The following is a 25,381-nucleotide window of genomic DNA, read 5'->3' on the forward strand; positions in this document are numbered from 1 at the left end:
TTATTTTAAATGCAGTTATCTCATTAATAATCTCATCATCCGATGTCATGTCCACCTGTTCCAGCTCCCTGGTAAATAATGAAGCAAAGTAATTATTTAATATTTCTGCCATCTATCACTGCCTGTATTATTATTCTGTCCATCCCTTAGTGGTCCTATTCCCATCCCGACCTTTCTCTTTTTATTTATGTGCCTGTAAAATATTTTACTATTTTGTTTTATGTTCCTTGATAATTTAATTTCATAGTTCCTCTTTGCCTTCCTGATTTTTTTTAAACTTCTCTCCTAATCTCTTTGTATTCTCCCTCGTCATGTTCTCCCCTGCTGGCCATGTACTTATGGTATGGCTCTTTCCTTACTCTCAATTTTTCCCTTATGGCTTTATTCATCCATGGTGTCGCATTAGTGTTTAGCTTGTTCTTGTTTTTTAGCGAAATATACTTTTCCTGGACTCTGTTGAATATCGTTTTAAATGTTGCTCATTGCTGTTCTACATCACTGTTTGCCAATATTGTTGTCCATTTTATTTTCCCAAGTTCTATTCTCAGCCCCTCAAAATCAGCTTTTCTCCAATCTATTACTATGGTCTTTGTCATATTTATGTCCTTCGCAATTACTATCTTAAAGCGTATTATATTATGGTCACTATTGCCTAAATGTTCCCCTACTTTTACTTCTCTTATCTGCTCTGGTTCACTCCCCATTACTAGATCCAATAGCGAATCCTCCCTTGTTGGGCTTTTTACATACTGGGTCCTGTACACATTGTAGGAACTACATTCACTTATCCTCTTTACCTACCTCTTCTGTCCAATTAATATCAGGGTAGTTGAAATCCCCCATGATTATTATTCTATATTTTTTACTCATTTCCATAATTTGTTTGCATATTTCTTCCTCCATCTCCCTTCCACTATTAGGTGGTCTGCAGACTAGCCCTATTAGTGTGGCTGATCCTTTATTATCTTTTATCTCTATCCACATGGGTTCTATTTCTGTCTTGCTGATAGCTGCGTCACTTTTTTCTACTGCCATTACATTATCCCTAATAAGTACAGCTACTCCACATCACCCTTTTCCCCTCTCTATCTTTTCTAAATCGGTTATACCCTGCAATGTTCAATTACCAGTCCTGATTTTTCTGTAGCCATGTCTCAGCAATCTCTACCATGTCTGGCTCCTCGCAACGCATGATTGCCTCAAGTTCCCCTGTTTTATTACAGACATTGTGTGCATTGCTGTACAGACAGTTTAACTCATTTTTAATAGCAGTTCCTCTCACTTTATTTTAACCAACTTTTTAAACTCTTGTTAAACTCCTCACGCTGGCATCCTTGGATCTGGTCATCCCTATTTACCTGCTCAGTGCTCCCGGTCTCCCACTTCTCCCATGGCTCAGCCTCCATCTATGGTCCCACACCATTTCTCCGATTGCCTCAAGTCCAGCAATCTCCACGCCCCAGCTCTCTCAGAACCACAATGTTCTCAGCCTTCAGACTTTTCTATCACCCCCTGCCCCCCCAGCAATTCCCCCTCCAAGTACTCTCAGGCACCAACCTGCTCTCCTCTCCCAAAATGCTCTCAGATACCAGCCTCCTCTTATCCCCCAAGTACTCCTAGGTATCAGCCTCCTCATCCCACAGTGCCCCATACACCTCTGCTCCAACTCCCCAGTTGCTGCCAAACAACCCCAAATCCTCCCAGGCCTCATACCACAATATCAGAGAGTGTTTCTAAATGGTGCTCTCATACCTTATGATAATCTCAGGTCCTGCCTTCCAACCCCTCTCTCGTAAGTTGCAGCCCTCTTCACCCATTCTCTCCAAAGCTGCAACTCCAGTTCCTTGCTTCCTTACGGCTTCAGCATTGCCAGTATGGAAACCTAAACCCCATATCAGAGTACCCCTTTCCATCCGGTATATAAGAAAATCAGTAAACAATCACACAGAGACACAAACAAAGGAGAGCAGACACTTAAATGAGAGAGTAAAATGGAAACAATTCAAAAAAGAACATAAAAGAAAAAAGGGGAGAAAAAGAGAGCTCTTTTTGTCCATGAGCAATGCCAGAAATGATCTGTAAAACATTGTGTATTAGAAGGTAAAACGCTTCCATCATTATAAAATAACATAACCGCCAACTCATTGTGAGCAATGCCACAGGTGATGTGCTGGCTTGCATTAAAAAAATAATTAAAATATAAAACAAGATTATCTTATTATAGAGGCTTCTTCATTTGTCCAAATTGAGGAATCTCTCACAAACCACTAAGATGAAGCCCAGGTCAACAAAGACAAGAAATATTTTGATATTGGGAGTGCCTCAATTTAGGGACGCAGAGGAATATCTATGGCACTCTCCCTTTCCTCACCATGTTAAAAGGAGCCTCTCCTCAGCATCATCAGCTCAATGCCCAGAAGAATCTAGTAATTCATTGTGTGAAATGATAGTTACTAGAAGTCAAATTATATACATAGTTTATAATTTTCAAAAGTAAAATAGAGGTGGTACTTGATATTTGTAGGATGCTTCCATTCCAAAATGAAAAATGATCCTATGAAAACACATAATCTTACTTTCTTCTTCATCAAGTACTCCCGATTAAATAGTATTCTGAAGAGCACAAGAGTGTACCTTTCCATCAAAGTAACTAAACTGTATTCAAAAGCAAGTTTCCTTAGCAAAGGGATTCAAACTGTATGGTTGATGAAGTGTGAGGATTGTTCAAAGTGGCAACTTTACAAATGATCTCTCAATTAACCTTGAAGTTAGCTTAAATATGGTTGTACAGCAAATCAAATGACCCTGAATACATACCAGCAGTTTCTTTCTGCCTAAGTGGTAACAATGCAAAATATACTCCACTAACCATTTGGAAATGTTGTGACTTATAAATCATAGCTCCAACAATGCATGTCCTGTGTAATACAAACAATTGGTAAATTTTATGAATTTGTGTAGTGCTTTCTGCAGATTTTCCTGGATCTGCATCCGGACACACTGGATCGCCTGGGCGCAGCAAATATCAGAAAATTGCACTGGTCAAGTGCACTCCTGTAAAAGAACCTGGCTGATTTTCCTCTATTTACAAGCATGCACACCGGCTTGACCAAATCTCCTCTAATAACTTCAGACACTAACCAGGGGGGAAATTTATAATGGCCCAGAAATTCGGGTCGGAGGCTTCCCGTGGGTGCAAGCCTCCGACCTGCACTTAGCCAGCGCGCCGGCCGTTGAACTGTGGGCCCGCGTGGGATTCCAATCCTGGGCCTGCTCCAACTGCCGGCGCGCAGTGCTTGCGTATCCCAGGAGCGCAGTTAGTTCGATGCATCCCCTGGGATCACGTGGGCCATGGAGAGCCAATGGTAGCAGGGAAATGCCCATTCATAAAATTGACAGGAAGAGCTGTCAAAACTATAAATACTATAAGCCCCAAAACATCACTAAAACTTCAAATAATTTTTTTTTTTTTAAATCACATTTTTAAAATAACTATAAATTACATTAAATAACTATTTAAACAATAAATAACATTTTTGAAAAAATAATTACATTTTCTAACAGGGCTAAAAATAAACTTACCTTTCTTTAAAGTATTTAAAAATAATAAACCTGTGGAAAAAAGTTTTAATTTTAATTAATTCACCACTTACCTTGTTAAAAGCAGGCCTTGCGCCTGCTTTTTACATGTGTAACTCCTGGAGACTTACCCTCCCGGAGAAACCTGCAAATAAAACATAAGCTCCAAGCGCGCTGCCTCTCCGGCGTACGCGTTCGACCGCTGAACCCCTTCCTTTAAGGGAACGGAAGTTCTGCTTTCCGCTTTCCCGCGCATGCACAAAACCAGCACTTCCGTTGGGCCTACGGGTGAGTACCCCGTGCGTACTCACCCATGGAGACCCGAATTTCTGGGCCAATGAATTCTAAGGAACATCCTTCCAGCTGAGGTAGAGTTGATTGACCACGAACAGCTGGGGTACACAAAACCTCCATTACATCCAACTGTTTCTTGTACGATTCCAGAGTTTTTGCCTCCACTATGCTAACCAGAAGGTTAAGCCTTTGTATTAACATCCCCTTTCTCCCGCAGCCATGGTTTAACTTGAAATAGTGCTCTGGATTAACCTTTTTGATTCTACTTTGTACGTCATTTAACTTACTCAAGACATTACAGACCTCTACAAGATCCCCTCTCATTCATCTCCTTTCAATGCTGAAGAGTATTTTTGTAGAGTTTTTCATGTTGTTCCATATTAAAAACTTAAGTTCACAGGATAGGCTCGGATGAAGAAGATCTTTCAACACAATTAGTCTCCTCCTTCCCAAATAACAAACCCATCACCTTTCCATTAATATTTAGTTGCTTTTTAAATGAGCCCAGCGTCTTGTCCTCAACCACTTTTGTTCAACAGTCTAGCTGATTATCCTGTGTAAAGAAATGCTTCCTGACATCCGTCCTAAATTTGTCCTTTACACCCCTGAACTTGTGCCCTTTTGTCTTGCTGCTCTAGTGTGCCTGAACTGTTTAACCTTCTCTATCCAATTAAGGTTAGAAAATTGGCTGAACGGCAGGAGACAGAGAGTAGGGATAATGGGTAGGTACTCAAACTGGCAGGATGTGACTAGTGGTGTCCTGCAGGGATGTGTGTTGGGGCCTCAACTATTCACAGTATTTATTAATGACTAAAATGATGGCATAGAAAGTCATATATCCAAATTTGCCGATGACACAAAGATAGGCTGCATTGTAGGCAGTGTAGATGAAAGCATAAAATTACAAAAGGCTACCAAGAGAGGACAGGATATGCTCTCACTGCAGTCAGGGAGTGGTGGAGACAGAGATGCACTTCCTCACAGCTTGTAGAAAATATCAGGGCATAAGGGAGAATTTCTACCCAAAATTCACAAAAATATGCCCGGAATTCAGAAATTTGAATGACGACCAAAAACTCCCATACCTACTAGGGGAAGAGAGAAATTGCATAACACTAGCGGCACACTATGTTACAGCTTGCCATAAACAGAGGGACAATCAGTAAATATAAGAAAAGAGTATATGTAAATTATATAAAAGTATATATTTATACACTCAGGGATATATCTGTTTATACACTGTATGGATAGATCTGTATTTTTGTGAACAAACATGAATGTTTTCCGATGCTTTGGCAACATAAGAAGTAACTTGTCATGCCAATAAAGCGATTTAAATTGAATTGAATGGGCAAAACTGTGGCAAATGGATTTCAATGTATGCAAATGTGAGGTCATCCACTTTGGACCTAAAATGGATAGAACAGGGTATTTTCTAAATGGTGAAAAGCTAAACCAGGTACAGAAGATAATTGAAAAGGCTAATGGAATGCTGGCCTTTATATCCAGAGGACTAGAATACAAGGGGGTAGAAGTTATGCTGCAGCTATACAAAACCCTGGTTAGACCACACCTGGAGTACTGTGAGCAGTTCTGGGCACCACACCTTAGGAAGGATATACTGGCTTTGGAGAGATTGCAGCATAGGTTTACCAGAATAATACCCGGACTTCAAGGGTTAAGTTACGAGGAGAGATTACATAAATTAGGGTTGTATTTCCTGGAATTTAGAACGTTGAGGGATGATCTGATCAAAGTTTTCAAGATATTAAGGGGAACAGATAGGGCACATAGGGAGAAATTATTTCCGCTGGTTGGGGAGTCTAGGACTAGGGGCATAGTCTAAAATTAGAGCTAGACCTTTCAGGAGTGAAATTAGGAAACACTTCTACACACAAAGGGTGGTAGAAGTTTGGAACTCTCTTCCGCAAATGGCAATTGATGATAGTACAATTGTTAATTTTAAATCCGAAATTGATAGGTTTTTTGTTAACCCAAAGGTATTAAGGGATATGGGCCAAAGGCAGGTATATGGAGTTAGGTCGCAGATAAGCCATGATCTCATTGAATGGTGGATCAGGCTTCAGAGGCTCAATGGCCTACTCCTGTTCCTATGTCATATACCTCTATGAAGTCCCCTTTGAGGCGGAAGAACCCCAGCTTACCAAGCTATTCCTTATACCCCTTCCCTTTGACACTGAAGTGAACCACATTTCTTTTTCACAAGAGAAAAAGCGGGGAATTATAGACCGGTAAGCCTGACATCGGTAGTGGGGAAAATGCTAGAGTCTATTATAAAAGATGTAATAGCAGAGCACTTGGAAAGCAGTGACAGGATCGGACAAAGTCAACATGGATTTACAAAAGGTAAATCATGCTTGACTAATCTACTGGAATTTTTTGAGGATGTAACTGGTACAATAGATAAGGGAGAACCAGTGGATGTGGTGTATTTCAGAAGGCTTTTGATAAGGTCCCACATAAGAGATTAGCGTGCAAAATTAAGGCACAAGGGATTGGTGGCAAGGTATTGACTTGGATAAGAGAACTGGTTGGCGGACAGAAAGCAAAGAGTTGGAATAAACGGGTCGTTTTCCGAGTGGCAGGCAGTGACTAGTGGGGTACCGCAAGGATCGGTCCTAGGACCCCAGCTGTTCACAATATATATTAATGATCTGGACAAGGGAATTGGATGTAATATCTCCAAATTTGCAGACGACACAAAGCTGGGTGGGAGGGTAAGCTGTGAGGAGGATGTCGTGAAACTCCAGTACGATTTGGACAGGTTGGGTGTCAACATGTCAAATGCACTATAATGTGGATAAATGTGAGGTTATCCACTTTGGTGGCAAAAACAGGAAGGCAGATTATTTGAATGGCAATAGATTGGGAGAAGGGGAAGTGCAAAGAGACCTGGGTGTTATTGTGCACCAGTCGCTGAAGGTAAGCATGCAGGTGCAGCAGGCGGTTAAAAAGGCAAATGGTATGTTGGCCTTTGTAGCAAGAGGGTTCGAGTACAAGAACAAGGATGTCTTGTTGCAGTTGTACAGGGTCTTGGTGAGACCACACCTCGAGTATTGTGTGCAGTTTTGGTCACCTTACCTGAGGAAGGACATTCTTGCCATGGAGGGAGTGCAGCGAAGATTCACCAGGCTGATACCTGGGATGGCAGGAATGACGTACGAGGAGAGATTGTCTCGATTGGGCTTATACTCACTGGAGTTTAGAAGATTGAGAGGGGATCTCATCGAAACCTATAAAATTCTGTCAGGTCTGGACAGACTAGATGCAGAAAGGATGTTTCTGATGGCCGGGGAGTCCAGAACCAGGGGTCATAGTCAAAAGATAAGGGGTAAGCCATTTAGGACAGAAATTAGGAGGAATTTCTTCACCCAGAGAGTGGTGAACCTGTGGAATTCTCTGCCACAGAGGGTGGTGGATGCCAGTTCATTAAATATATTCAAGAAAGAGTTGGATATGTTTCTTGAGGCTAAAGGGATCAAGGGATATGGGGAGAAGGCAGGGACAGGGTACTGAATTTGGATGATCAGCCATGATCTCATTGAATGGCGGAGCAGGCTCGAAGGGCCGAATGGCCTACTCCTGCTCCTATCTTCTATGTTTCTATGTTCCCCTGCACTGCCTCTAGCTCTTGAATGGTTCCCTCACATCATGGTGACCAGAAATGTACAGGTGCAGCCTGACCAAAGAAATGCAGTTTCAGCATGATCTCTGGGACTTGAACTCAACTGATTCAGAAATAGAACCCAGCATCCGATTTACTTTGTTTTTTTGCTACTTCACACTGTTTAGGACATTGCGATATCGAGTCAACTAATGCCACTGATCAGCCCAGGTGCAAACTTTGTCAAGCTTTAAGATCTTGGCTCCGATCTCTCACGTCACAGTCCCCCCCAACCTCCCCCCTTCCCCCCCAGCTTAATGTTATCTGCAAATTTAAACTATTTAGCAGTGATACTGCAATTCCAGTGTTTTTTTTAAAACACATACCAGGAACCAGACTGGTCCCAACACATTACCCTGGGGCACCCCACTTAATGCCTCCCCTATTGCTACCTAGTTCCTTTTATGACTACCCTCTGTTTCCTTCCTTTTAATAGATTAATAATCCATCTCATACTAGAGCCCCACTGACCTTACTTTGTAAAGGAGTCTTTCACGTTAAAAAGACGCGTATTCAAACTACAGGGCTAGGGCCATTTCCAGTTTGTGAGCCATGGCAGTTCAGTTCTATTTACATTTATATATTTTACTCGCTGATCTGTTGTGCTTTGGAAAGGGCAGTTCCTTTCTGGTTTTACAGCAACGGCAAATAAATCCTCAATCAGAACACCAAGATCCACAGCTTGAGATATATGAAAATTATTGGAATGTTGATTTAAACTTTGTGTGTGACCCATGAGACTCCATGATATGTACTCTATGTAAGTAAGTGGCCCACAAAGACAAAAAGGTTTAACGCATTATTTAAAGGCTAAGTACATGCGCATGTAAGGGACCAATTCAATTTTTTGAAAGGGGGGTAACACTAAATCAGCTAGGGTTCCTGCTCCTCATAGTTATTCAAGGCCCCTGCAAGAAAATGTTGTATGGTAAAAATAGGATTTGGCTTGGTTATGAGCCCCACATGATAGAATAGCTTGTCAACACAAACGGTTTAGGCTCAAAACGGACGGTTTGCACCTGGGCAGGGCCGGGACCGATGTCCTAGGGGGAGTATTTGCTAATGCTCTGCGGGAGGGTTTAAACTAAAATGGTAGGGTGTTGGGAATCTGAGCGGGGAAACAGAGGAAAGGGAAACAATGATAAAAGCAAAAGACAGGAAGGAGAAAAACCAAAAGTGACAGGAAGAGAAATCAAGGGATTAAATCAAACATGGCCACAGTAAATAATAATTCTAAAAGACCTAAGAGCGTTAAAAAAACCAAGCCTGAAGGCTTTGTGTCTTAATGCGAGGAGCATTCGTAACAAGGTGGATGAATTAGCTGCGCAAATAGAGGTAAACGAATATGATATGATTGGTATTACGGAAACATGGCTCCAGGGTGGCCAAGGCTGGGAACTCAACATCCAGGGGTATTCAATATTCAGGAAAGATAGGCAAAAAGGAAAAGGAGGTGGGGTAGCATTGCTGGTTAAAGAGGGGATTAACACAATTGAAAAGAAGGATATTACCTCTGATGATGTGGAATCTGTATGGGTAGAACTGAGAAATAACAAGGGGCAGAAAACGTTAGTGGGAGTGGTATATAGACCTCCAAACAGTAATGCGGAGGTCGGGATGGCATTAAACGGGAAATTAGAGAGCGTGCAATAAGGGCACAGCAGTTATCATGGGTGACTTTAATCTACATATAGATTGGGCTAACCAAATTAGGAACAATACTGTGGAGGAGGAATTCCTGCAGTGTATACGGGATGGTTTCCTGGACCAATATGTCGAGGAACCAACTAGAGATCAGGCCATCTTAGACTGGGTATTATGTAATGAGAAAGGATTAATTAGCAATCCTGTTGTGCGAGGCCCCTTGGGTCGGAGCGATCATAATATGATCGAATTCTTCATTAAGATGGAGAGTGAAATAGCTGACTCAGAGACTAGGGTCCTGAATTTAAATAAAGGAGACTACGATGGTATGAGGTGCGAGTTGGGTAGGATTGATTGGGGAATGTCACTCAAAGGGTTGACGGTGGATGGGCAATGGCAAATATTTGAAGATCGCATGGATGCACTGCAGAATTTGTTCATCCTAGTTTGGCATAAAAATAAAACAAAAAAAGGTGACTCAACCGTGGTTAACAAGGGAAATTAGGGATAGCATAAGATCCAAGGAGAGGACATATAAATTGGCCAGAAAAAGCAGTAAACCTGAGGATTGGGAGCAGTTTAGGATCCAACAAAGGAGGACAAAGGGATTAATTAAGAGGGGGGAAATAGAGTATGAGAGTAAGCTTGCAGGGAACATAAAAACTGACTATAAAAGCTTTTATAGATATGTGAAGAGAAAAAGATTGGTGAAGTCAAGCGTAGGTCCCTTGCAGTCAGAATCAGGGGAATTTATAATGGGGAACAAAGAAATGGCAGACCAATTAAATACATACTTTGGTTCTGTCTTCATAAAGGAGGACACAAATAACCTCCCAAAGATGTCGGGGAACATAGGGTCTAATGAAAGGGAGGAGCTGATAGAAATCAGTATTTGTAGGGAAATGGAGTTAGGGAAATTGATGGGATTGAGGGCCGATAAATCCCCAGGGCCTGATAATCTACATCCTAGGGTACTTAAGGAAGTGGCCCTAGAAATAGTAGATGCATTGCTGGTCATCTTCCAAAATTCGATAGACTCTGGAACAGTACCGATGGATTGGCGGGTAGCTAATGTTACCCCACTGTTCAAAAAGAGTGGTAGAGAGAAAACGGGGAATTAGAGACCGGTAAGCCTGACATCGGTAGTGGGGAAAATGCTAGAGTCCATTATAAAGGATGTAATAGCAGAGCACTTGGAAAAAAGTGACCGGATCGCACAAAGTCAATATGGCTTTACAAAACTAAATCATGCTCGACTAATCTACTGGAATTTTTTGAGGATGTAACTGGTAAAATAGATAAGGGAGAACCAGTGGACGTGGTGTATTTGGATTTTCAAAAGGCCTTCGATAAGGTCCCGCATAAGAGATTAGCGTGTAAAATTAAGGCACATGGGATTGGGGGCAAGGTATTGACTTGGATAGAGAACTGGTTGGCAGACAGAAAGCAGAGTTGGAATAAACGGGTCTTTTTCCGAGTGGCAGGCAGTGACTAGTGGGGTACCGCGGGGATCGGTCCTTGGACCCCAGCTATTCACAATATATATTGATGATCTGGACGAGGGAACTAGATGTAATATCTCCAGGTTTGCAGATGACACAAAGCTGGGTGGGCGTGTGTGCTGTGAAGAGGATGCCGAGAAACTCCAGTATGATTTGGACAGGTTGGGTGATTGGGCAGAAGCATGGCAGATGCAATATAACGTGGATAAATGCGAGGTTATCCACTTTGGTGTCAAAAACAGGAAAGCAGATTATTATCTGAATGGCAATAGATTGGGAGAAAGGGAAGTGCAACGAGACCTGGGCGTCCTTGTGCACCAGTCGCTGAAAGTAAGCATGCAGGTGCAGCAGGCGGTTAAGAAGACAAATGGTATGTTGGCCTTCGTAGCGAGAGGGTTTGAGTACAGGAACAAGGATGTCTTGCTGCAGTTGTACAGGGCCTTGGTGAGACCACATCTTGAGTATTGTGTGCAGTTTTGGTTGCCTTATCTGAGGATGTTCTTGCCACGGAAAGAGTGCAGCGAAGATTCACCAGGCTGATACCCGGGATGGCAGGAATGACGTATGAGGAGAGATTGGGTCAATTGGGCTTGTACTCGCTGGAGTTTAGAAGAATGAGAGGGGATCTCATCGAAACTTATAAAATTCTAATAGGACTAGACAGACTAGATGCTGGAGGGATGTTCCCGATGGTCGGGGAGTCCAGAACCAGGGGTCACAGTCTAAGGATAAGGGGTAAGCCATTTAGGACAGAGATGAGGAGGAATTTCTTCACCCAGATCGGTGAACCTGTGGAATTCTCTGCCAACGAAGGCAGTAGAGGCCAATTCATTAAATATATTCAAGAAGGAGTTGGATATATTTCTTAAGGCTAAAGGGATCTGGAGAGAAGGCAGGAACAGGGTACTGAATTTGGATGATCAGCCATGATCTCATTGAATGGCGGAGCAGGCTCGAGGGGCCAAATGGCCTACTCCTGCTCCTATCTATGTTTCTATGTTTAAACATAAAACATGGCAACTTGGCAAGGTACCAAACAGTAACCAATACCAGTGGAACTGCATCGTAACAGGGAGGGAGAAAATTGGAGAAGAAAAATATTGGGGGAAAAAAGCACACTGTTGAATATCCAAATCAAGTTCGATGCAGATACGGAGTCTTAAAAGTGAGACCAAATGTACAGTAGTCCCCAATACCAACCTCCTTCACTTTGAGAAGAACAAAAATTCAGCAAAAAAGTAAAGACCACATGCACAACACAGTATATATAGCACAGCAAATGTATGTCAATATGGATATAAATATAGGTTAATGCATTTAGGACAGGCAATGGTAAGCATGTGTGTAACAGGAAATAATCCTGTTTTGCAAACTCACAGGAGGTTGATGAGGTAAAGGTTTTAGAAGTAACCATTGAGCATATACTGAAAGTCTCTGATTATTGTGAAGTAGTTATCAAAAAGGCAAATCAGATTCTGGGGTTCATCGGGGGGGGGGGGGGGGGGGAGTATGCTAACCAGTTTTGGCCACCCTACCACAAAAAGATATAGATGCATTAGAAACAGTGAGAGAAAACTGACCAGGATGATGCTAGGCTTTAGGGATTAAATTATGATGGCCAGCAACTAAACTATCTACTGAGGGAACTCAGGCCTCAAAAATAATTGAAGATATGGAAGCATGCTTTTTAACTTGGACATAATATGTTGACAGGTCATAAGTACAAATTCACAACCCTTAAACCAGGTTAAATTAGGAAAAAGCTTTTCTTCACCACTGGACAGTGGACATGTGGAACAGACACTGAAAGAAAGTTGTGCTTCGGGGTCAGTTGACATCTTTAAAAGGGACACTAATACAAAAGCAAAATAGTGCGGATGCTGGAAATCTGAAATAAAAACAGAAAATGCTGGAAATACTCAGCAGGTCAGACATGATCTGTGGAGAGAGAAACAGTGTTAATGCTTCAGGACCTGAAACGTTAACTCTTTCTCTCACCATAGATGCTGCCTGACCTGCAGAGTATTTCCAGTATTTTCTGTTTTTATCTTTAAAAGGGAGTTGGAATTATATTGATCTAGAAGGGTAAGGATATTGGGAAATTAATACAGCTCGCTTTTAAAAAAATGGTAAATAAAGGAATTAAAGTTGGAAATCAGTAGGTGGGGGCTGGGGGGCATTCATGATAGTGTAATCTTGCATTGTCTCTGAATGGAACAGGCATGATGAGCAAAAAAACCTTTTCTGAATCTGGATTTCATATATTTAAAGGCATCAGAAGCTACTTATATAGCGCAATGTTCTTAAAATGAGTTTGTCTGTAAATATTATCTAATATTTAAAGAAACAATTAATTTGTTATTTAAATGAACAAATTACTTACTTTTATTTCCAACTAATGCAACCACAGGTTGTTGTTCAGATTCATCATTTACTTTCTTCACTACGGCATACCAATCTTCTAGGTTTTCAAAACTCTGGTAGTTTGTTATATCGTACACCAATAAGACACCCTGGGGGAGGGTGGAAACAATGAAACAGCACATTATTCACTTCAGAAGAAATAACCATACTATTAGCTTTGACGTCAGAAAACATAAAACATAATGATGGCACATGTAATGTTGCATAAGTTGGCGCCGTCAACAAATCCAAAACCATTTTATCAGGTTCAGCTTTAGATAATTCTGCTGGAGAATTGTTATCAGGGCCAACATTTGCTTTGAAACACAAACCCCATCTTAATTACTGTTAATGTAATGTGGACCGTCAGTCCACTAACAACAAAAACAGGCTGATAAAGAAAATACTCCTTTCATTAGTCTGATCATAAAGCTGTTAGATTACAATATTCGACATCCCTGTTTTAGCAGTTTATTACATTGCACAATGAGGACATTACTGATCAACAGACAAATAAATTATGTAACATATACATTGGGACCTTTATAATCAGTTTTTCCAAATTTTCACCAGTAAGTTCCCATATTTTTTTATGGGTCACGAAATGATAAAAAGTTGTTTCCTCCCAAATTTGAGTAAAAAACCCTGAAATTTCCTATGGTTTTCTTACCACAAATCAGTCCAGAGAGGCATACACATCACATCCATAATGTTAGCATATATGCTAAAAAGCCTTAATGACCACAGGTATGTTATTAGCAAAATAGATTTAATGCATACAATGATTGCAATATACCTTTCACAGCACATAATGAAATATTACATTTTAGCATTGGCTTTCATATTTCAGTCAGACTTTAAACATCTTTGTGCTTCATAATACAATGGAAGTGTTATGCTACTTTAAACATACGTTTTAGCAGTGCAGTCCATTAGTACTGAACAAAAAGGCATCCAAAATGTTTCTAGACTCAAGACTCATTCCAATTGTCACCCCTGGCCTGATAAGATCTTGTAGGAGCATACGCATTTGGAGACTTTCAGTGGTACTCCATGGAGGAGGAGAATTTATATTCAATTATCTTCAAAAGAAAACATAGGTGACTTTTTAAAAGCAATTTAAAGAAACAAAGTTTACTAGGTTGGAGGGGCACTTTATTCGAAAATACTACTTCACCCCCTTCCACACCAATACACACTTAATCATTTTCTTTAAGGTTTTAGTAGAGAAAGAATATTCAGTCTTGTGATATTTCTATATAATCCCTAACTGTACTGTTCAGCATCAGTGGTATCACCCAAAGAATATAGGGGGCCTTCTCCTATGTCAAAACGCATAGGCAAGAGCTACAGACTTAAAAGATGCATCCTGCTGACTTATATTGTTTGAGAAGTCCAGAATTTCAGAGATAAACTTACTTTATTGTCCCCACAAAGAAACATACTCCCAATACTATTCAACCAATCTTGTGAGCTTCAGAAACAATGGGCCAGATTTGGGCCAGATTCAGGCATGCGCTAAAACCCGGCACTTGCAATCTATCAAGAATCCTCTTGACAGATCATCCGCATGCCCAGGAGAAGGACCTCCGTGGGCAGGGAGTTGCGCTTTCTGTACAACTTCCACCCGTTGAAAACCTTTAAAAATCTTATGCCTGGTAAAAGCAGGCGTAAGACCTGCTTTTACCAGCATAAGAGTTTTTTTTTTTTTAATTAACAAAATTTCCACTCATTTATAATTTTAAAATACTTTTAAAAAAGATAATTTTATTTTTAGCCCCGTAAAGAACTTTGTTTAAATATTTAATTTAATGTAATGTAATTTTAACTGAGATTTTAAAAAAATGTATTTAATGTTTAACTGTTTAAGTGATCCCCATTCATACTTTTGACTGATCTATGCATAGAGACCAGTCAAAAGTGTGAAGGGGGATTCCCTTCTTTGATTGGTTCCCCATGGTCCACGTGATCCCAGGGATGCTTGCGAACCTCATGGGCCCCTGGGATACCTGGGCCTCTGCGTATTTCATAGAGCAGAGGCCCAGGATCACAAGTCTCAGGACCTACGGAGCCAGCAGGTAAGTGTGTAGATATTTTCCAATCGGAGGCATCCGCATGCAGGAAGCCTCCGATCGGAAAATCCGGCCCAATAACTCCATTTTATTTATCTAAAGCTTAACAAGCATGAGAGTTCTTAAATACCTGAATGTAGTTGCAATTACAAGTAAAATTATTTGGCACTTCTCATTTTCTCAGTTGTAAAAGACAGGCAAATATGCTTCCCATCTATAAGTGAAATTATTTTTGAAATTATTCCCATTGATTTCAAGTTTTTCTATCCCTTTTCGTCGTTCTAACTTTATGTTAAAAATAGGCCAATTTGCACTAATATAGTGGCCGAGAGTGTCCGCTAGTTTGCACTGGCTTTACCAGCGCAATTTGCCTGAAATCGGCCAAACCAACATAAAAGATCAAAGAATTTTAGGCACAAGTTATGTTGAACATAAATCGAGTTTCTGCACTAACGATGGTTTAACAAACATTGCAATGGAAGCCGGCTCCGTCCACAAAACTGGCCAGGCCCCCAGAACGAATTAATGAACATGGTGAATTTCCGCCGATTGCGTCCATTCGAGAAGGCTCTTCAAATTAAGCTTTTTTTTGGCGTGAAGGCACTAGTAGGCACGTTTTCAAAGTATTGAAATATTATAAAATTTCATTTGCTAAGAAACTGACTAGTGTACACCAATGAAACTAGTAAATGGTTCAGTATAGTCTTTTTTTAAGTCATTTTCAGTTTAAAATCAGGTCACTCACAGGTGGTGACGACACTCTTATTACAAAATGCTTATTTTTTGAGATAAAACCATTTTCAGCTGTATTAATAAAAGTGCACCACATTACCACTCTTAAATACATCAACCAATATCTTTAGTGCAAAGAAAAAAAATAAACAATTACGTCTATTTAGCTGCCCGATTGTACTGGCACACGGAAGATTTTAAGTTGTGATTATGCAAATGAATTTGAACAGAAACTTGAACCGTAACTTCACTTCAGAAACCCAGCGCAATTTCAAGCACAATTCGAGCTGAGATTGCACCCAAAGCAGAAACTCTACCCCAGTGTGTTTAACGTTGGAACAGTAGGAAAAAAATTGGACACAAAGTAAAAATTAGGCAGGGGTTAGGGGAGATAACTGAAGGCATGAGGTCAGAAAGGGAGGTTTTGAGGAGGTGTGGAGACATAGTAAGGCAGTGGAGTTTAGGAAGAGAATTCCAGAGTGCAAGGATGTGATGGCAAATGACTGTGTCATCAATGGAGGGGGAAAGGGGTGGTGAAGGGAGAGGGAGAAGCAGCACGGTACGCAGGAGTTGGAAGAGTAGAGAATGCAGGCTAAGGTATAGGGCTGTAGGTGGTTGCAGAGTAGGAAGCAGCAAAGATTTATAAATGATGAGAAAACGTAGCATCTGATTTCAAAGGCAAATAAACTTATTTTGTTCGAATAAAGGTCAAAATAGAAAAAAGGTGTTGAATATAGCTCAGTTATACTTCAACTCTATGGCTGGAATTTTCCGGGGTGGTAGCGGGCGCGATCGGTGGCAGGTCGGGTGAGAAAGTTGTTATTTCTGACTGCGGGTTGGGAACCCAGTCATCTCACTCCCACTCGCCTTTCCCCTAGACGCGTCTGCCATCGCAGAGCCGACTTGACCGGCTGCAGCCGGGGAACCAAATTGAGATGATTATCAGGTAGTTTACAGGCATTGAAGAGCCTTTTTTCCACTTACTTTTTATTTTCCCTGCATGGCCACGGGATTCACGCAGCTTGGGAACCACGTATGTGAACCTGAGGCGGGAGTTCGGTGGCCATTGCTCCAGCCGATTACTTGACAGCATGAAATGTACAGTAAAAGTTCCCACCTGACAGATGATCACTTTCCTCAGGCAGAAGCTGTTGCTCGGTCCATTTCCAGCATAGATTCTGCAAAGTGTTTCCAGCAAAGTCTCCATCCAGTGTCACCTCATTGGAAGAACTCGCTCACCATTGACAGAATGTTTCTGTCATCTGTACTTCACCTGCCATCTATTCCATCAACATGGAATTTATACTCTCTCACCTTGGTCCTCAGAATCGAACCACGATGAGCCCCAACACCAGCAGCACCAACAACAACACCAATCTTCTCCGCAATCACCTAATGCCCTCTGTCCTGTGCAGTATCGGCACCTGAGCACACTGCTGCCCGGGAAGCCAAGGATGACCTCATCATGGCCAGATTTAGTTAACTTTACGCTGTACACCCGTATGGCTGCCACATGATGCGCCAGGTTGGCACCACCCCACACCAACACCATAAAGCATCCCTACAATGACCAAGCCATTCCTTTCACATACATCATCATTGCGGGGGGTACCATTATGTCTCACCATTCACTGCAACTCACTAAGCCACTTACAAATCTGTCCAAGACCAGAAAGTGTTAAAAATAAAGATTTTTATGTTTGACACCACATTAACAGAAACTTTGCATAATCATTGGATAAAACACCCAAGTGGCTACCCTTCTGTGTTGTTAGTTGGTATGACTGCACTAGGATGAGGGTGAGTGAGAGGGATGGCTAGTGAGATGGGGATGTGATAATGTAGATAGAGAGGGATGGGTGGAGGTACAAGGCATGTTGGTGCGAGTAAGGTTGTGCAGGAGATGGGTAAGGAAGGCAGAGTGATGGGGATGTGATGAGAGACGCAGCAGGATGCAGTTGAGTGTGACTTTGTACTAACATTTCCTGATCTAATGAGATCATTGAAACATTTGCGGCATTGCACCCAGGTCCTCTTGACCACATACCTGCTTGTGACCTCCTCTGCAATCTGCAACCAGACTGCCTTGGTCTCCTGGGGAAGTCTCTTCCACCCATCAGAAGGGAAGAGGACCTCCCTGCGTGCTCTGACTCCCTCCATAAGCATATGGAGGGAGTCATCAGAGAACCTGGGTACAGCCCTCTGCCTCTGTGCAGTCATTGTCAGTGTTTGCAGCACTCCAATGCTGTAGTGCACTGACAGCACTATGTTAGATGAAACTTCAAATGTTATGTGGCCATGGTCCAGTTAAAGATCCCTGCTGAAAACTCATCATGAATCACGTCACCCAACCCGCTCCATCTCATTGGGCTGGGTAATGCATTGGGTGGGCTTAATAGGCCCAATTAAGGCAAGCTAATTTTCAACAGCGGGATGGAGCCAGCAGCGGGGTCGAGACATGACATGACCACCGCCTGCTGCCGGACCCGCCAAGTAAAGAAAACTCCGGCCGATGTGTTTGATGCTTCTTCTGCAATGCAGATGTATGCCAAATTATAAATAAATATATAGATTCACAGCTCCAGTGGCCATTACTAGCACACCAAGCTTGCCGGATGTAGTTTGCCAGATTTGATCTTTCTTTTCGCTGAACCTAGTTTCTTTATTTTCCCTTTCTTCCCTTATGGTTGTCTCTCTCTCTGCTTCTTTCCTTTGAGGTGGGATCTGGGAGTTGGCTGGTGGTGTGGAATGGCAACAAGCCACTGAGGGTTGAAATTTGCATTTTTCACAAGTAGGTGTTGATCACAGGAGGAATCTGAACAGGATTTCAGGCTGAAAGGCTGCAAGTGAAGGGTGGGTTACAGGCTTGCTTTGGCAATAAAATGAAGCTATAAGTATTTTAAAAAACAAATAACTGGTTTCCCAGCTTGGTGTGCTAGTAATGGGTAGGGCAGGTGATGGTGCCCGGAAACCCGATGGCAGAGATAGCTCAATTCCCCGGACTTGCAAAATGGGAGAGTGGGTGGAGGGGGAAAGAGAAGCGGGAGAGAAGAGGAGAGGATCATGATCCTAAATAAGTCAAAATTAAATAAACCAGAACTTACCAAGGCCTTAATTAAACGAAATAAAACTTCTAACTCAAATAAACTTATCTATAGCAAGATCTTGTTCAATCACAAGCTGCATGGTGACGCCCAGGAGTCTGCAGTACAGCTCACCTATGTTATGTAAATGAGGCCCAAGGCCTAAGTTGCGGCGCAGAGATCATTCCCTGTTGGCGCCGGCCGGTTGGCGACTGACACACACACACACCGACTCCCGACACACACGCATCATTTTTATAACAGCAATGCCATTTTTGTTATAATGACAGAATGTTTAGTCTTCCACTGCATAAAAACTTACCACACTCCATCTTTCAATTTCCCATATGATGAAGGGTCTTTTGTGATCCCATTAGTGAGTGAAGGTCAAAAACATCCAGTTGGTCCAAAACAAGAAAAAGCTTCCCAATACAGTACTATTTTTCTCTAGTAGACCAGTGCAAGAGCCTGGCAGTTAAACATTAGAATTCCTGAAAGGACTGCAATGTTCAACTCCCCAAAGGATATTTTGTCCATTTATGGCTAATTAGGGATACACAGTAGTACAGAATGGTAGTATTAATTAAATGCCTTTTAGATAGACATTCATAATAATTGACAGATTCCAAGTTTGTTCTACTCACAGTAACTTCTCTATTTTATGCTTTTAAAAGGTGACTGAAAAATGTTGTCTTATGATGAACCAATTTAACTTTTAATGAAATCGAATGATTCATTTATATTTTCTACAACTTCTCCACTAAATTGTAGTGTATTTTCAATTATTTGCTTTTTCTATACATATGGAGCTAAACATATTTTTCTCTACATGCAAAATAATCTATTACAATATCACCAATAGATTCTGATGGCCTATTATTGCACAATTTGGTTTTCAAAGATCAGACAAAAGTCAGATAAACAGGGAAGTGAAGAGTCATTTAAATTAGGAAAGGAGGAGGCAGGGAAAATAAAAGCACTCAAAGATTAAGTAGAGAAGATAGAAATAGATTAGGTAAAATATATACATTTTTCAATGGCAAAAAGGATATCTTGCAGACGGAACAGTGTGTGTAGTGGAAGAAAATCAAATTGATCAGTTACAAACAGGGAAAAGACTGAAATGAGGGAAGAAATAACAGGACATAAAAAAAAAACCCTAAAATAAAATTTGTAAGAGAGTGGATGTGTACCAAAGGACCGGAGAGTGGCCAATGTAATACCCATTTTCAGACCAATCCTGGTAATTACAGGTTAGCTAGTTTAACCTCGGTGGTAATGAAACTTTTGGAATCTTTCATTAAAAGATGAAATTTCTAAATATCTAGAAGAGAAAAGGAAAATATAATTTGAAGCAATCAACATGGATTTCCAAAAGGAAGACCATGCTTGACACACCCGATAAAGTTCTTGGAGGAGATGACATAGAGTGAATGGGGGAAATGCAGTGGATGCAGTGAACATGGACTTTGAAGAAGCCTTTGACAAGATACCACACTGGAGACTATTGGAGAAGGTTAAAGAATATGGAATTATGGGTAGGGTAGCAAATTGAATTAAAAACGGGTTAGAAAGCAGGAAATAGAGCAGAAGTTGAGGGCAGTTTCAGAGTAGGTGGGTAGCAGTGTCCCACAGGGTTCTGTTCTAGAACTGCTTCTGTTCACTACGTACATCAATGATTGACATATAGGCATAGAGGGAGTGGTGTCCAAATTTTCAGGCAATACTAAAATAGGAGACAGTAAATAATTCTGAGGACCAAAGGAAGCTGCATGGGGAAATTGGCAAAACATGTGGCAGATGGGATTCAATGTCAGTAAATGTGAGGAAGTACATTTTTGGTTAATGCTGGGTGATGTGGAACAGCAAAGGGATTAGGGGGTTTAGGTTCACAAGACATTAAACAACAACTTATATTTATATAACACCTTTAACATAGTAAAACATCCCACGGTGCATCACAAGAGCATTGTAAGACAAAAAAAATATTTTTTAAAATGTAGTATGAATCTATATAAAATCTTAGCAAGATCACAGTTAGAGCACTGTGTGTAGTTTGGGTTCCACATTTTAGGAAGAATTCTTAAGCCAGTGGCAGTACAGCACAGATTCTGCTAGGTATGAGGAAATACAAATACAAAAAAAGACTTGGGGGCTATTTTTGTTACAACAGAGAAGATTAAGGGGCGTTTCAATAGTGGTATTTAAAATTAAGAAGGGTTGGGACAGAATTGACAGAAACAGACCGTTTCCATTGATTGAGGGGTCAAGAACAAAGAGTTACAGATATAAGATTAAATGCAAGAGATTTAGGAGAGCAGGAGAAACATCTCTTTTAAAACAAAGAGGGTTTGAGGCTGTGGAGTGCACTGCGAGAGAGAGCGATCGAAGCAAAGACCGTATCAACATTTAAGAATAGATTGGTGGTCAAAGGAGAGGGGAATAAAGTAATACGGGAACTGAGCAGCCAAATGGGATTAGGACTACTGTTCATGTGGAGGACAAAGATTAACATAGGCTAGTTAGGTCAAACGCCCGGTTTCCGTTTTGAAATTTCTATGTAATAGTCCAGCTTTTCCGATGAAAATATCTCAATTTTCTCCCATTATGCCAGGTTCCCATATATTTCAGTACCACCCAATTTTCTGCTGTCATTCCTGGTGAATAGAGAAAACACTAGCCCGAAAATGAGCAAGCATATTTAAATTTTGTGATGACATGGTAATGTCATGTCCCATTTTCGATTAATGATTAGCAGCAATCAATTCCCTTTCGAAGGCGACTATCGAATCTGTATCCACCACCCTATTAGGCAGTGCATTCCAAGTCCTAACTACTGCGCAAAAAAGTTTTTCCTCACGTCATCTCTAATCTGTGCCCTTTTGTTATCGACCCTTTAGCCATTGGAAACAGTTTCTCTTTATTTACTCTATCTAAACCCTTCATGATTTTAAACACCTCTATCAAATCTCCTCTTAGCCTTCTCTGATCCAAGGAGAACAACCCCAGCTTCTCTAGTCTATCCACATACAGGAAACTTTGGTTTATCCGGAGGTTGTATGTCCGGAATACTCGATCTAACGGCAAAAATCAGGAGCCGTTTTCTGTAAGTTTTTTTAGATCTCGTTCTTTTTTTTCCCCCAAGTCAGCCACTGCAAGGTCTGTAGCTATAGCAACAGCTTCAGCTAGAGACGCTTGCAGCTGCAGCCGACTCTTTAGAAGCTGTTGCTAAGCAACAGTGTTTGTTGTCAGATACGGAGATGAAAACCTCCGCATGCTTCAACATTAACTTTGTATGTCCGGCAGTTTTGATAGATCGGCAACACACCGGTCCCATCGGTGCCGGATATCACAAAGTTTCCTGTAACTGCATTTCCTCATCCCTCAAACCATTCTAGTAAATCTCTTCTGTACCCTCTCCAAAGCCTTCGTGTTCTTCCTAAAGTGCGGTACCCAAAATTGGGCACAATACTCCAGCTGGGGCCAAACTAGTGTTTTATATAGGTTTAGCATAACTTCCTGGCTTTTGTACTCTATCCCTCTATTTATAAAGCCCAGCATCTGATATGCTTTATTAACTGCTGGTTAACCTGTCCTGCCACTTTCAAAGATTTGTGCACAAGCGCCCCCAAGTCTCTCTGTTCTTGCACCCCCTTTAATATTGTACCATTTAGTGTGTATGGTCTCCTCATTTTTCCTACCAAAATGTATCACCTCATACTTCTGTGTTGAATTTCATCTGCCATGTATCTGCCCATTCCACCAGCCTGTCTATGTCTTCTTGAAGTCTATTACTGTCTTCCTCACTGTATACTACACTTCCAAGCTTTGTGTCATCGTGTCAATCGAAATTGTGCCCTTACCCCCAAGTCCAAGTTATTAATTAATGTATATAAAAAGGAATGATTTACATTTATATACCGCCTTTCACGACCTCAGGATGTCCCAAAGTACTTTACAGCCAATGAAGTGTAGTCACTGTTGTAATGTAGAAATGCGGCAGCCAATCTGCGCACACCAAGCTCCCACAAACAGCAATATGATAATGACCAGATAATGTGTTTCTTAGTAGTGTTGATTGAGGGATAAATATTGGCCAGGACACCGTGGATAACACCTTCAAAATAGTGCCTTGGGATCTTTTACGTCCACCTGAGAGAGCAGACTCTGTTTAACGTCTCATCTGAAAGATGGCACCACTAACAGTGCAGCCCTCCCTCAGTACTGCACTGGAGTCTCTATAGATTTTTGTGCTCAAGACTCTGGAGTGGGACTTGAACTCATAACCTTCTGACTCAGAGGCGAGAGTGCTACTAAATCAGCCACAGTTGACACTTTTTTCTTTCTTTCTTCATTAATAATGCACATCAAAAACAGCAGTGGTCCTAGTACCGAACCTTGGGGAATGCCGCTATATACCGCTCTCCAATCCAAAAAGAGACATTCACCACAACTCTGTTTTCTATCGCTCAATTTTGTATCCATTTATGGGCTGATCAAAGAGAGTCAGAATGGATTTTTGACAGGTAGGTCCTGTCTTGACTTTTTTTTTTTTTTTTTTTTTTTTTGAGGTCCACTAAAGATATCACTAATATTAGTCAGTCAACTTTCTACAGATGTACAGATGCACTGTTTGCTAGAGCAAGCCAGTTCATTGATTCCCTATGGATAACTGGCAGCACCATGTCAGGGCACTGTAATTTTAAGAGTGAAAGGCCTAGAAATTCAGTATCGCCACGTTTGGGGCGCTACAGCTGGGCGTTCGCTAAATTTAGCGCCCGGTGCAACTTAGCGCCACCTTCGCCGAAATTGAGTTGCATCGCCCCAAGAGGTTGCTGCTGCGCTAAAGCAGGCGGTGCACGACTATCATAAGGCGCTAAGCCAGCGAGCCGAGGCGCTACCACCGAGGGCAGGCGCAGCACAGGTGCTGCGAGTTGTTGATTTAAGGCAGACACGCTGGCGCCGGTCAGCTCTTAAAGGGGTAGGGTCGATATGTTTTGCTGCCACGCCCTGCACACTGCAGCCCTGAATCCAGGCCTAAACAGAGCGGCTTCAAGATTGCAACGCCCACAACTATGGAGGCGGCCAGGGAGCGAGCGCAGCGCTTCAGCGAGGGTGCCCTGAAGCTTCTGGTTGACGCAGTGGAGCGCAGGCGACCTGTCCTGTTCCCTGACAGTGGCAGGAGGCCGCTACCCAGCGAGTACAGAAAAGCCTGGAGGGAGGTGGCAAACAGGGTGACCTCCAGCAGCTTGGTCCCCAGGACACCCACGCAGTGCAGAAAAAAGTTCAACGACCTCACTTGGGTTGTCAGGGCGAGTACCCTTTCCAGTATCCTCTTCGTCCTTGCATGTGCACCTCACTTTACGGCCAAAGGGTCCTGAAAGCACCAATGCCCAGCCCTCATCCAACAGCTATGGGACTCTCATGAAAATTGTTACGTCCGTGTATAATGAGACACAGACTGCGGAGAACGGTACAACAGGTGTTTACTCAACGTGGCTCAAACTGCAACTGAACTGTACAGGTTACTACTCAGTGTTATATGCAGGTGTGGTCACTGCCGGTACTGCAGTATACATGAGCTGTAAAAAATAGTTCCCTCCTTAAAAAGGTATATACATTACAATTCCTCCCCTTTTAGATTAACAGCACCATAACACTCATTTAACAATTAAATATCAAACTAATTACAATTAACACTTTTAACATGCAACATTAGCTGAAAATAGTCTATTTATAAATTCAGTCTTTGGGGAGGCTTCCTGATCCTTTCTGGATAGCGCCTTTCCCGAGTGTCTTGCTCTTGGTGCGGAGGCGATTCTGGCCCCCTGTCGTCGGTTGGTTCATCAGCTTCCGATGCTACTGTTTCTGGGGTAGGTGCGGCCTGTACGTCGGGTTCATCACCAGGTACGTATGGGCGAGGCATGGGGTTGACTTGTTCCTGTGACTCTAGGATCTGGTCAGCATGGCGTCTCACGATGCTCTCCCCAACGTCCACTGTGTACATTAGTGGGCCCTGCCGTGTGCATATCATTCCTGGCTGCCATTTTTCTGTTCGGTAGTCGCGGGCCAAGACTGGTTGCCCTACATTGAAGCTCCTTGTTGGCTTCTCATGGATGTGCTGGAATTGCTTACTCTCAACATCTCTTGGTACGTTTGGTCTGAGCAAATCCAGGCGAGATCTTAACCTTCAGTTAAAGAACATCATGGCTGGGGCCTGGTTGGTGACTGCATGTGTCGCATTCCGGATGGCGAACAGGAAATTGTCCACCTTGTGCTGCAGCGGAATGTTGTCATTGTACATAGCCTTTATTGCCTTCTTAAAGGTTTGTACGAACCTCTCAGCCAATCCATTTGTGGCTGGATGATACGGGGCGGATGTGTAAT

General features: G+C 41.9%; 1 protein-coding gene across 4 annotated transcripts in view; it reads right to left on the reverse strand.

Annotated features, from left to right (window-relative positions):
- rab28 (RAB28, member RAS oncogene family) overlaps positions 1–25,381 on the reverse strand; it is a 234,881-nt gene that overhangs the window by 139,096 nt on the left and 70,404 nt on the right. For 3 of the 4 annotated variants that reach the window (XR_015073382.1, XM_085965838.1, XM_085965829.1), the window contains exon 4: positions 13,088–13,217. Coding sequence is in view for 3 of the 4 variants with exons in the window: in XM_085965838.1 (XP_085821964.1) it covers positions 13,088–13,217 (130 nt within the window). In the remaining variant the exon portion in view is untranslated. The remainder of the gene's footprint in view (positions 1–13,087; positions 13,218–25,381) is intronic. The other variant, XM_085965848.1, reaches the window with a different exon arrangement.

The sequence above is a fragment of the Somniosus microcephalus genome, chromosome 2 (genome assembly GCF_052327205.1).
Source record: "Somniosus microcephalus isolate GS21.2 chromosome 2, FLI_Smic_1.0, whole genome shotgun sequence".
NCBI classification, from domain to species: Eukaryota; Metazoa; Chordata; class Chondrichthyes; order Squaliformes; family Somniosidae; genus Somniosus; species Somniosus microcephalus.